This window comes from Limanda limanda, chromosome 16 (assembly GCF_963576545.1).
Source record: "Limanda limanda chromosome 16, fLimLim1.1, whole genome shotgun sequence".
NCBI lineage: Eukaryota > Metazoa > Chordata > Actinopteri > Pleuronectiformes > Pleuronectidae > Limanda > Limanda limanda.
The window spans coordinates 24,034,031-24,047,476 of record NC_083651.1 but is presented as its reverse complement, the minus strand read 5'-3'; the positions used below and the strand labels follow the sequence as shown (position 1 = coordinate 24,047,476).

Sequence of the window (13,446 nt, the reverse complement as noted above, 5' to 3'; positions counted from 1 at the left end):
TACTAAAATCTGGCACCACGTATTATTGATGTTGTTGTCCTGTGGGTTTCCTCGAGGTAGATTAGGGGTTAGGTTGATTTAAGACTCTAAATTGGCCGCAGGTGTGAGTGGCAGTTTGTTTCTGCACGACGCGGTTGACCTATACATGGTAAACTCCGCCTCTCGCCCAATGTCAGGTGACCCTGAGAGGATAAACAACATCGATAATGGATGGACGGACTCTCCTTAATGGACTTGAATGAGACTTAGTCTCAAATGACTTTGACTCAACTCAAATTACTTGAAACTTGCACTTGTGTCCAATTGATTTGACTCTTGTCTAAATTGTCACTTCACACTTCACATTTAAATTTGTCTCGAATGAACTGAGACTTGAACTTGTTTTAAATGACTTGAATTTATTTTAAACTTGTCTTGGATCTTTCTCTAATGAAGAGTCACCTCTTGGCTTCACTTCCATTAGTGACTTACTAACACATTGTTTGGGAATATGACATAATGCTGTCTGCTTCTTACACCTCCATGTTTCTGCCTGTCCTATCTGCTGTTCTTCAATACAATCATTATTCAATTTAACCATAATTCCGTAGGACACATATCAGTGTGCCATAAATACGTGAAGCTGTTTTTATTTACACTTTACTAACTATATCTTCTCCTTCCTCCTTACTTTCACACGTCAGCAAAATTCTGGGACATGAACCCAGTGCATTCATCATGACTCAGCTACATGTACATTACCACAGCATTCATCATTCACATTCTACCTGAAAGAAAAATTAGTGCGTGACACCATCCCACACATTAATCAGACATTTTATTGAACTCCATTATCATAGATTTTTAAAATCAATCATTAGAAGTAACCCCAGCAAAATCAAAAAATAAGGGAATTCAACCTTTCAAAGCCAACGTTTCCTGCTGTTTTCAAAGAGCTTTTGGCACAAAGTACAAAGTAAGATCCTGCTGGGGAAGTGTGGGTGTGTGTTTGAAAGTGTGTTCCGCTGACAGGCAGGTTATAGGTCAATGCATCCATAAAGGGGAGAGAGCATTAAAAAATATCAATGAGGGAACAGTTCACGCAGCACACTTTACCACACAGGGAGATCATAAATCAATAGAAACCTCAGGTCTATGATACACGAGCTCTGCTAGAGGCGATGGCAGCGCTCTGCAGCGATGTGCGTTGGCTGACTTCATGTGTTGTGTGTTTGATCTCCTTTCTGAAGACGAGAATGTCGTTTTTCCCACTGTGAGTTTCTGACTGTTTGTTCTCTTATATTCAAATCAATCTGGTTATTTTTTCGGGCGATTATTTTATTTCTGTATGGTAAACAAATCCATGACAGAGGATTAATGTCTAGTTTCTATAGGTTGGCGTTTCTCCATCTTAGTTTCCTTGGTGATGGACGGATGGAAACTGCACAACACAACATCATAACTGCCGGACCAAATTGGGGCCGTGACCCCTCCGGGGTGACTTTCTCCCCGTGCCTGTCTCCGGAACACAGCTTCTACCAATCATCGGTGTCTGACGTTGTTATTTTCTGTCTTTTGTTCAGCCGGTTCCGTGAAGCAGAAGCTGGGGAAGAGCCTCTCTGCGTTTCCTTCAGGGGAGAGAGAGAGCTGCAGGCTGAGAGATGAGACCAAGGGTGCTTGATATGAGCAGAGGAGATGAAAACCATTTCTTCTTCCACAGTGAACCATCTGAATGATTATATAATATAGGAATATAATTCAAATCCAATACACGTCTTTTTAAAATAAATGTATCCAAACATCACACAGAAAGAGAGAAATGAATTAGATGGAGAACGGTTTGTCGTCTTGATTGTGTTTCAAAGACATTCTGATTATCAGCTGACAGATTTATTTACATTTACAGTGAACGTATACATATATACACAATCTGATGTCCCTGTGTTCCAGAGAAGAGGTCAGAGTAAGTGTCTTGTTGAGTCCTGGTCAGAGTGTGAAACTGATCTCCTGGACAGTTCTGCATTTCCTCCTGTTTGCTGATGTAGGTGATGGTTATCTCCCTGTGTGTTTTGTCATATCACCATCACATCCCCAAAAATCTTTGAGGCAGTTTCTCTCAATAAAGTTTATTTTTCTTCTTATATTAGAGAATCTCTCCACCAGTGCTCTGGTCCAGATTAGATTCAGGAGAGTGGTTCAGCTCCTTGTCGATAGAAATTAAATAATTTGAGCCGCTCAGGCTTCATATCAGTGAAGATGTGTTGAAGCGCTGAGGCAGGACCTGAATTTAAAACGATTTCATCTTGCTCCAAACTGCACGTCCATCTTGTAGTTATCCTAGTCCTATATCGAAAACCTGTTTTCCACACATTACCACATCCTTTGGTCACTGCAGGTGGGAATGGTGGAAAAAAAGTACCTCTTGTCTTGAGTCATGTGGCCCCCACACCCACCCAGCATCACTCTGTTCACTACATAATCCCCTCACTGCGTTTGCTCCTCCACACCACCAGGCCCGTCATGAGCAGCGTGACCAAGATGGGCACCACGATGAAGGGTCCCAGGATGCGGTTGGGCGGGTCCCTGAGGAGCCGTCCCGAGAGCGAGCAGTCGTGGAAGTAGTGCTTGTGCACCCGGATGAAGAACTCGTCCACCAGGCGGTTGGGCCAGAAGCAGTCCATCTTCAGCGCCACCAGGAAGGTGCAGTTGGTCAGGTCACCGTACAGCCTGCACACAAGAGGAGGGACAGGGAGGGTTGTGATCTGCTCTTTGTCTTGCTGCTGTTTTACAGGTTGTGCTTTGTGTTGTTGTTGTACTTATCAAATCAACACGTGGCTTTTTGACAACACTTGAAAAAAACGCTGTTGGTTTTCATTAAGTGATGTTGATTAATTTGTCTTTGACACAAAATCATCATTTGACTTGGCTGCTAATCATTTTTCACTCAGACAGAGAAGCACAGAGTTTGGTGCAGGTATCTGGAGGTTAAGCTTACAAACAAAATTCCCTTAGGGACGCAAACAAGGTAACACATCGATATGATAATGAACTGTGTTGTAGTGAGGGTGGAGACCCAAAGGGAACAATGGTGCCCCGAAAGTTGTCCCAATAACATTCTTAAAGACCCATGAAGACGTTTATTGAAAAGTTGTGTTGCAGGGAAATTGATTCACATGCTCATGGTCCCCAGAGGATGAACTCTAATACCTGTGATCCGTTGACACATCTGATCAAAATCTAGTTTTGTGCTTTCGACCCGAAACCTGCCACCCAAGCTTTACTTTGTGTTAATTATAATTAACAAGCGCTAACACTCAAAATCAGCATAGAGAATATTGGGAATATAATTTAACCAGTTAAACACCAGTATAATATTATTATCAATGTCATTATGTCTAATTGAACCTGCAGTCCCAGCCATCATTCAGTGATTCTCCAGACTGACCACGTGGTCACATTGAGAAAAACACTGTATTACGTTTCATATTTTACACTCACATTCAAGTCTTTATTTTATCATTGTATTGTTTTCTTTAGTTTGATAAAATTTGATTTTATACAAATGAGCTGAGGTAAAAGAAAACTCTTATTGTCTCAGATGAAAAAAAACACTTGTCCTTCGCTGTTAGAAAAGAAAAGAGGCAGAAAGATCTGTTCTGCGCTCAGTTCACTCTCTGCACCCTGCGTTCATGTGTGCTGCTCCTCTGAGGTAATTGAACCATGAATATTGTTAAGTACACGAAGGCCTCTCCATCTACAGTTCACAAGTACACACACACTCACACACACACACACCTGGCACTATGACTTTTGATTGATTGAAGTCCATTAATGGCACGGCCAGGCCGACCTCATACTGTTCCCCAGTACATCCGTCTATTTATATCTGAGGTTCATTGTTATTTCTGAGAGAAACAGACAGATTTTTATTTGAGGGGAAACTGATTCACACTGATTTACATCTACATTTTCCCCTCATCTTTTAAAGTTGTATTAATAACAGGCTCCAAAAGCACACACACACACACACACACACAACTGCTTTAACTATTTTATAGCAATAAAACAGTTACTGGTTTACACAGCCAGCTGATACAGAGTCAAGCACCATTATAATTCACTTGGAGTCGGGTTTGAGGCCCCGGACTAATTTAAATCCAATATTCCGTCTCCTTGGAGCCGCACTCAGGCTCCTGAGGGAAACATTGCTCTGCAGCTAAAGGCTCCGCTGTGTTCAGCAGCTACTTGCTAACTTTTATTGTATGCCATTAGCTGCTGGGCGGGAGCAGCGAATTTGTCAGAGCTTTTCTCCTGAGGAAATTTGGAAAATTGGATGAAGAGAACCATGAGAAACAGTAAAACCAGAATGATGGTAAACAACGATCTGCAAACTTGAAGATAAGTGCAGTTAATTATCTGCTGGTTTGCTACTGACTCCCTTTCAAATAAATATTAGAGTATCAGTGAGTGCAGCTTTATGATAGAAAGATTATTTCTGCTTATTCCCTCGGGTCAGATTTCATATGTTTAATATTCTAACATCTTTTGATGTTGTGCCCCAACGCGAGGTCACTGTCCGGGGGATCAGCTTGACTCAGTCCGGATGTGTTCTTCCTTCCTCTGCCGTCTCCTTGAAGTTTTACAAATCAGCAGAAAGAGAATTCTCACGGTGCCGCTGCCGGCCTAATGAGCGCTGATGTTGTTTGTGAGTTGCCGAATGACAGAAGTCGCCGCAGAGTCGAGACACAGGCAGTGAAGAGAGAGAGTCGGGTACCGGTTTCTCCTCGTGTAGCCGCGGTCGACCTCCGATCAAACCTGACAGAGAGTGTGCAAAGTGTGTGAGCACAAACAATTCACCCGCTCAATAATCTCTCCTGTGCAATTTCTCTTTGAGTCTACATATTTTGAATCATCCGGTCTCGCAGAGTGAATCCGCCCGTGTGACTTCGGGCCGTTTAGCAATTCTGCAGCTCGCTGTTTCTTTTTTGGGGAAAAGTCTTACACAGAGGTTTGTGCTGTGTCCTGACCTCACATGTAGGTTTACTGTGACTGAGACTCTCAGTGCTGCTGATGCACACTGACTGTGTGCGGCCACAGGGCAAGTGTTTGTGAGTATCTGTGAAGCAGAGCAAACATTCCTGTATGAATTATGCATGTATTTCCCATAAGGTATTTATAGTTCTTTTAAAAAAAAAAGACAGAGTTAGCGGACAGGAAAAAGACAGATAAACAAATTCTCTGGGGTCTGTGTTCACTTCAGAACAAGGGAGAGAGTTAGTAAGTCGGAGCTGATAGATATTAAAAACATTACTTTTCTTAAAGAACTGCAACAAAGACTAGAAAGACGTCATCTGTGTTCATTCTTCAAGTCAAATTAAAAACTGGCTGCGAGTCTGTGCGATGCTAACAATTGGACCAATCACAGCTCTAGTTGTCCGCGTCTCCTCAACTATAAGTTCCATTTTTGGGGAGGTGCATGTCAGGGTACGGCGTTCCCCTTCCTTATTATGCAAATATTGGAAAAACCTGTCAAGGTGTCGTTACAACACATGAACACAACAAAGTCTGTGAAATAACTTCACCAGTCGAGAAGCAGCCGGCAGATCCGGTGCCTCACCGACTGTATTTATGATGAAACACGTGGGGGGTGCAGGACACATGAATCTGGATGAGGCAGCAACTTGCTGTTTTAAGCAGTTTGATTTGTCGACTGCCTGCACGGTGTGAATAAATAAAACCTGGATAATGAATAAATAAAAGTGACACAGGACACAGCTGCTCCAGTGACTTCGGGAAGGACTCCTAATTCCACACCCTCACAGAACCGAGCGGGGGGGGGGGTGAGGTGGACAGGTGTGAAGGTAGACGGATGTTTTTATTTATTCAGTTGACATTGCAGTATTTGAAGGGAATAACAATTTTATTTTGCGTGCGGTGGATGATTTCACCGAGAGCGGAAAGACAACAGGGTCGTCTGTCGGTTTTTCACCTTCTCTGGACCCAATAGATCTCTGCAGTGGAAATGTGTTGTCAGGAGAAAGTTAGGATGTGACAGAAGAATCAAGATATGCAGTGAATCCTCTGGAGGAAGTTTTATTCTTACATGAGCTCATTCAGACACTATCCAGTTTGAAGTCGTCAAACCAAACTGAAAACATACCTTTTTCCAGCATCATTTTATTTTAATTTCATTTTTATTCCTTCCTGTATGTCTTATCCATTTATTTGTCAAATTATTTTATTTTATCACATTTTATTACTAGAAATCAACTTGTGAACCAAATAACTGCTCTTTACTATCAAGAGACACTCCCACAAGACCGTGTGATATCTGTGTCAGACCTCATCACCCTCCCGCTGGTTTCAAAGACCTAACCTCACTGATTCCAACATCAAAACCAAAAAGGATTTTGGTGATTGTGGAGCCATTGATGGAAATTGCAGGGTCAGCAGCTCCCACTAGGTTTAGGCGAGATGCTCCGGCAACACGTGCAGGGGAAGATACGGGGTTGCTAAGTAACAAAGATGCTGTAAGTCACCGGAAATCAAATAGAAGCAGCTTTCTGGGGCAAAACTTTAAAGGGTCATTGAACTTTTGTTCTTTATCACAGAGAAAACATGAGATAAGGTTTTCCTTATAGGAGAATGGATCTGGAAGCATGAAAACTGCAGTAGAACCGGAGGACAGGGACATGAAAGACAGATGAATATCTATGATTATTTTCCCGTCCTCACTGACTAATCATGTCCAGGTGTCAAAGTTCACCTCCCCCGTCCCGTAACACTGACCGGTGTCGTCACCTTAAACTGCATCTCATGAAGGAAGTTTCACTTTGGGCCATTACCCAGAAACAAGCCTCTTCATCACTTGCATTTATCACTGAGAAAGCTTCTGTCATGCCTGCTCTGCTCGGAGAGATCGCCTCCGAGCAGAAACAGGATTCCTCTGTCTAAGACCCAAAAGAAGCAGGACAAACTGTCACTACCGAGGACATCACACAGAATGTTCTTCTTCTTCCTCCTACTTTGTTATTCTGCAAACTTCCTGCATCCTTTTTCCCTCTGGGCGAGAATGAACATCTGAGTTTGTGTGCACAGTATGTGTGTGTGTGTGTGTGTGTGTGTGTGTGTGTGTGTGTGTGTGTGTGTGTGTGTGTTTGTGTGTGTGTGTCTATTTCCTACGTGAGAACAAAAGTGATAAAATATCTTTGCAAAGTTTGGAAGACGTACATGTTTATTTTCACACTCTCACACAAACCTCACGTTTTCTTTGTTCATATTTATTCTCACTTTTCATTTCTCATCCTCTGTATGTTTCCGATCAGTCGATACCAGGATGTGAGCAGCTGGGGCTGGAAGAGGTTGGTTTTCCACGTGTGTGTGTGTGTGTATGTGTGCGCATGTGTGTGTGTTTAGATTACAGCATATAGACTTGCACGCTTGTGTATTTGTATTTGACAGCTTTGTTTACATTGATACTGAGGTATACATTTGATTATTTGCCTTTTTTTTAGGATAACATTGATCCCCCAGTAAACCTTTGGTTTTACTTTGCGTTCACAGATGAATACTTCTAGTATTGTGAATCCTACACTCTAAACACTGGGATTTACTCTGTCTTAAACTTCTCTGGCTCATTTGGTTTATGGTTGTGATTTATATCATAGAAACGCAACAGTATCATATATTGTGCTTTATTATAAACACTGTGAGTGAATCAGTGTCTGAAACTGGCAGCAGAAGAGTGAATTGTAGTTGTGTGTGTTCATGAATGTGTCGCTGGGATCGTGCAAATATAAACAAATCAGGGACCCACATGCAAAAAGCTCGGCTCCCCAGCACAGCCAGTGGTAAAACAAACTATCTTCTCAAGGAACTTTAAACATCTTGTCCTGGCTCACATGGAAATCTACTTTGAATATGCATGTATCCAAAATAGATCCACACTTAAAACAGGTAAAACAACTTGTATTCATGGCGATTTGAGCCATAAAAACCACATCAGGCAAAGATTAATAATAAACTTATTCACTAAACTTTCCTGTATCCAGACTTTTACTGCCTTAGTTTTGATCAAGTGCGACTTTAACATATTTTTGTAAATGAATATTATCACAGCAACATATTAATTTTGTGGTGGAGACGGATGTAGCCTGGGAAGCAAAACTCAGGAAATAAAAACTCATTACTATGAGTCTAACTGTAATTTCCAATGAGGTAAAGCTGAGGCTGCTGTGTTTGTTTATCTGTGACGATATTGGATTTGGGTTTTAATATACGACCATTGTGTAGCATTGTGAACGTCGGCGTAGCAACACAAGAGAGAGAAAAAGGAGGCGAGGCGAATCCATTTGTATTGCACATCACACCCAGAGGTCATTCAATGTGCTTTGTCGAACTAACAGAATAATAAAAAAGTAGTGACAGAGATAAGGCGCATTAAGAAGATTACAAACATTTGAAACAAAAGAGAAACAGAGAGAGAGAGAGACAATCTCCCAGATTCCTCTCCTGCTTCCACTGAAACCATGTGGGACCAATAGAGCGACTAAGTGAGTGTTTGCAGTATTGATGCGAAGGCTCAGAACAAGGAGATTGGCTCAATTACTGCAGGGAAACACCTCCTGTTGTGTTGCTCCTCTAAGGGCTCCTGTGTACACACAAACTCCAATCAATCAAAAGTTGAGCTGCTCTCAAATATGGCTGACAGAAAAGCTAAATTATACAGGAAGACGCTAAAGAAGATTAAATGCTGGATGAATTAATGGAGAAAAGTAGATGTTGTGCTTGATAAGTTTACATCCAGGTTTCCTGAAAGACGCTGACAGGCTGCTTTCTGCTGCATCGCAAACGAAAAACCATCTTAATTGAGACAAATATTAAATCCTTTGTCCTCCGAGCTATTTGCATGCATTGCGTAACAGCTCCGGTCGAGGGGGCAAACCAGGCAACGCTGGACGTCCTCCAGTCATTAGAGCTGTAAAACCCCCCCCGACAATCCATTTCTGATCGGAGACTAATCAGCCGTTTAATCACGGGGGTCCGAGCTTTCCACACTACTGAGCTCACTGGATTTGTCTTTACCCACAAAGGGGGTTTTTAGATTATTACAGATGGCTGACAGGCATGCATGACTGGCCGACCAAAATACCCTCCAACAGCCGACAGAGGAAAAAAGGCTTCTGGTGAAACTCAAGGAAGAAAGCTATTTTTAAACCAAGTGCCTGCAGCATGAAAAACAGACGAGGGCAAATGGAGAGAATTACAACTTAATTAGAACAAACATGAAAACACAACATTTGTTTTGGATTCATTAGACAATCTTTTCTACTTTGTTTTGTGCTTGTATTTATGCAACAAGTGCTTTATCGCTGTCGTGCTTCTCCATCATTGACCTCTTTTCGTAAAGTGCCCTGAGATAATGAAGGTTGTGATTTGGCGCAATGCAAATAAATGCAAATTAAGCATGACAAATGTTTCACGATCTCCAAAATCAACATGTTGTCAGTTGCCTTAGAGCCTTTTTTGGAAGTGGCCGCAGTGTGTGGAATAATATTCAGTGAGAAACTGTGTAATTCATCCAGGCCACAGGGGTTAATAAGCAGAAGGGAAAAAAAGGCTTTTGAAAGTTGTTTTTATTCCAAAAATGGGATTTCCTCTGAGAGTTGGGTGAAACTGTTTACACATTCAAATGAAAATAAAAATGAAAGAAACCCGGAGCTGTTTTGTCTCTCTGTGTGTGTGTGTTTGTGTGTGTGTGTGTGTGTGTGTGTGTGTGAGTTAGAGCCGATGCTAAGCTACTGACACGCCGAGCACAGTCATGTGATAATGTGCCACAATTAGCCGACGAACCCGACAGGCAGACGGAGCGGCTGGACGAGCCAATGCAGCCACAGGCTCCTCGGCTGCTGAGGCCGGCAGATGGATCCACCGCAGCCAAAGAACAGTTAACAGAATCCATACATATTCATAAGCGGCAGATTATCTCCAAGTTGTTGATGTTAAAGTTATCGTAAAAACGCAAAGGGCAGCTGAATTTTTTTCTGTATCTTTTCATCAAATGCACATAACTGCCGTTGTGGAGCTCGGACTATTCCAGGGTCTCAAATCTCAAACTGATAAGATAAATAAAAGTTAGTTCTTTTAGGTACCAGGAGACCGAGGGGAGCTGGACACAGCAGAGCATCACCCCAGCGGTAGGACCAGTATCTGCTCCTTTCTGCAAGGAGGAACAGGAGGAGCACCACCAGAGCCCTAAAAAAATTACCTCCAGCAGGCTACAGGTGTGCAGGTTGTGTATCTGACGCCACCCAGTACCGCCACAGAGCTCACTGATGCCCTGCTCCAGGTCTGGCAGGAGATCATCACACAGGACACAATCCACCGACTCATTTTTATATATATATTTAAAAAAATCATGCTAACCCCTGCATTTGCATTTGCGAGATAGTCAGAGGAAGAGTACCATTGTTTCTCTATGTGCACAAACTCTTTACAGCCGCCTGCTACACAACATAAAACAAACTGTGACAGACCTCTAACCACAGCTCACATTTAATTCAGTGTCTTATCTACAAGCACGGACCCGGCGCTGTATCTGCCGCCGCACCTTGGCTCCCGGAACCGGCAAGTAAACACATCTTTATTCCTCATCTGGCCTTGGCTGTCAGTCAGAGTGTAAAGAGGATAAAGGATCGTTTCTAATTCATCTCCTGAAGCCTCGTTTTAAAACAATTAGCGGGACGGCTCTTTGACATGGATTTGGACGGCGGAGGGGAATGAGTCATCCAGATTTCCGTTGGACGCTAACATCGGTTTTATTGTCCGCTAATGTTCTCATAGGAAGATGAAAGGCTGTGATTCAGTTGTATTTGTTTTGTAATCCCTGTGGTCATTGGATTAAAAGCACAAATTCTTTTTGTTCAGATGGACTTTTTTCCTGTTTTTCTGGCTGGAAACGATCACTGTCAAGTCCCAGACGTCGGCTGGGAGCGATTTAGTGGTTACTCTGTTTGTTCATCGGCACCAAGTAATTGGACATGACAGCTGAAAGCCAAATCCTTTATCATTCTCTTTTTTCCGCCGCAGCAGTTTTATAATTGCTCTATCTTTGAATTGAACATCGCTGCCAGCTACAGTAAACGCCTCTTTGTTTAGTTTTCCTCCAAGATATATTTCATACTGACCCATTTTACAGCAAATAGTTTCCTGGATGCACGTTTTCTTGACCATCAGCTTAACAGATGCTCATTAAATCTCTCCACATCCTCCCGGTGACCTGGAATGCACGTGCACTCCGGAGGAGAGTGATCCGACCTGACGGAGCAGCTCCCAGGCCCCTAGACACTATGAAAACTTTAGTGACAGCTCTAAACGGCTGAATGAGAAAACTGCAGAGTGGAAGTAAGCGATGGAGAGGGAAGTCAAATCTCCTGGGCTGGACTGTGGCGGCTTGTTGGCCGGTTGGCGCTTGTGCTGTCGGGCACAGCCTTGGCTCAGGGTTCGACAGCTGCTGCCTCAGCTTGTCGTTGCACGTGTTCATGTTCTGATTGATCATTAGCTCATCAGCTGATAGATATCATCTACTTGAAATGTAGTGGTTTCAATTTAGTTTGTTCCAACTTGAGAAGTGAAAATGGAAAGTGAAATGTTTTTTGAGGTTAAGTAAAACCAGGACGATAATCTGACTTTACAGGACAGTTGATTATTAAATATATATACAGCATATAGGGTTGTTGTAATTTGTTCCTCAAACACACAAGAGTTGAATCAACTGGATAAAGTGAGAAATATGTAGAGAACACAACTGTAACACACGTGAGCCTTTATACAGTATATTCTTTTGCAGTGTACTGACATTAGCAGTAGCACAAGTGTGACACAAACTTTCTGCACATATAAGTGTGTGTGAGCTTTTGGAGACCCATGGCATAAGAGTGTTTAAAATGCTGAGCCTGAGTGCTTTCAGTTATTTCAGCAGTGCCAACAACACACTGGAAGCTGTTCAAACTGAACCTGGAGGGTGGGATTATCCAGCTGGAGGTCTGCGTCTCCCTAGCTGCACTCGCCCGACTTGTCAAATTTATTCATCTGCCGAGTGTCTTGTGCGAAACCCGAGCGTTCGCTGTGCAAAAATATTTATTTCAGCAACTTTCGTCCTCTGAATTATCAAACAACTGAACTCACTGATCAGATACCTGCGCCCGCTTCATTAGCAAACCCCCCACGTTGTCCTCCCCCCTGCTGTGTCAGTAGGAGAATCATTTGATCAGTGTCGGTTAAAGATAACTGTGTCAACAAAGTGAGCAAAACCCAGAGACACTTGTGACAGAATTAAACATTTATCAGCGTTTCTTCAAAGCTCAGTTTCTTGTAATGTCTCTTTTCTTCATCTTTCTATTAATAAGGCCTTTTAAGTGTCTTGCAGGATAAAATGTCTACGAGGGATTTCCCCACAAGTTCTCAGTTACGGCGAGGTGACAATGACATGTCTGCGTTGCCATGTCACCAGCCTGGTCAGTGTGGCAGGAAGTAATTAGACAAACCTGATGGCAGATGTGATATTGATTCATTGAGCTGCCCGACCAGTCGTAGACATTTAAACAGGACTCAGTATGCACAGGGCGTCCTGTGATGTTTGCTTGCTTCTGAATGCATATACACATGACATTAGTTTCATCGCAGCTGGAGTGAAAAACCTGAATGCTTTGGTTTATCACACAAGTAATTTAGCATGTTATGTCTATTTACTGCTTTTTCAGCTATTGGGCTCCATATGATTATCAAATCTTTCGGCAGATTTTAAAATGTCACGATTTGTTCTCAGAAATTGGAAATTGGAAATTAAAGGGTCTCCACAAAAAGTACGAGAAGAGATGTTGGAATTCATATATCAGATTTAATTAAACTGAAGAATCTCAGAGTAGATCAGAGCACTTTAATGATCTCTCTGACCATGATGGAAAAATCCAGAATTTTTAGAAAGTTTTATTCATAGTTTATGAAACTGAAAAATCAATTAAGCAAAGGAGAAAGAAGTTAGTGGAACAAACGTTATGTATTGCACCTTTCCTATATTGGAAGTGAGTGCTGTCTTATTAGTTTAAAATTGTTTAATTATTATTTAATTATTATATATTATGAGGCTGTCTGATTTATTTCTCTTTACAGTAGCTCATTCAATATTTTTTATCTCCTCCATGTTACAGGCTCTCATATTAATTTGTAGCTGGTCAGTATCGTTTGTACTTAGCTGTGAGTGATGGTGTGGTTACCAATTGCTGCCCTTTGCTGGTCGCATGCTGGGAATGTCGATGTGGACACAACATATCGACCGGAGAACAAATGGGAATAATTATAACTGCGCTTGGGGAATGAGGAGAACAAATGTAGGGATGTCGCTAAAGTGAAAGGAGGCAGATGAACAGGCGATATCTGCGGGCGAGATCAGGGAAATGAAAAAGTCAG

The 13,446-nt window shown here is 42.2% G+C and overlaps 1 protein-coding gene across 2 annotated transcripts in view; it reads right to left on the bottom strand.

Annotated features, from left to right (window-relative positions):
• Positions 1 to 800: 800 nt before the first annotated feature.
• Positions 801 to 13,446, bottom strand: part of LOC133021781 (receptor activity-modifying protein 1-like) — a 39,600-nt gene continuing 26,954 nt past the window's right edge. For both annotated transcript variants that reach the window (XM_061088758.1, XM_061088759.1), the window contains exon 3: positions 801 to 2,706. In XM_061088758.1, the coding sequence (XP_060944741.1) occupies positions 2,451 to 2,706 (256 nt within the window). In that variant the 3' untranslated portion in view covers positions 801 to 2,450. The remainder of the gene's footprint in view (positions 2,707 to 13,446) is intronic.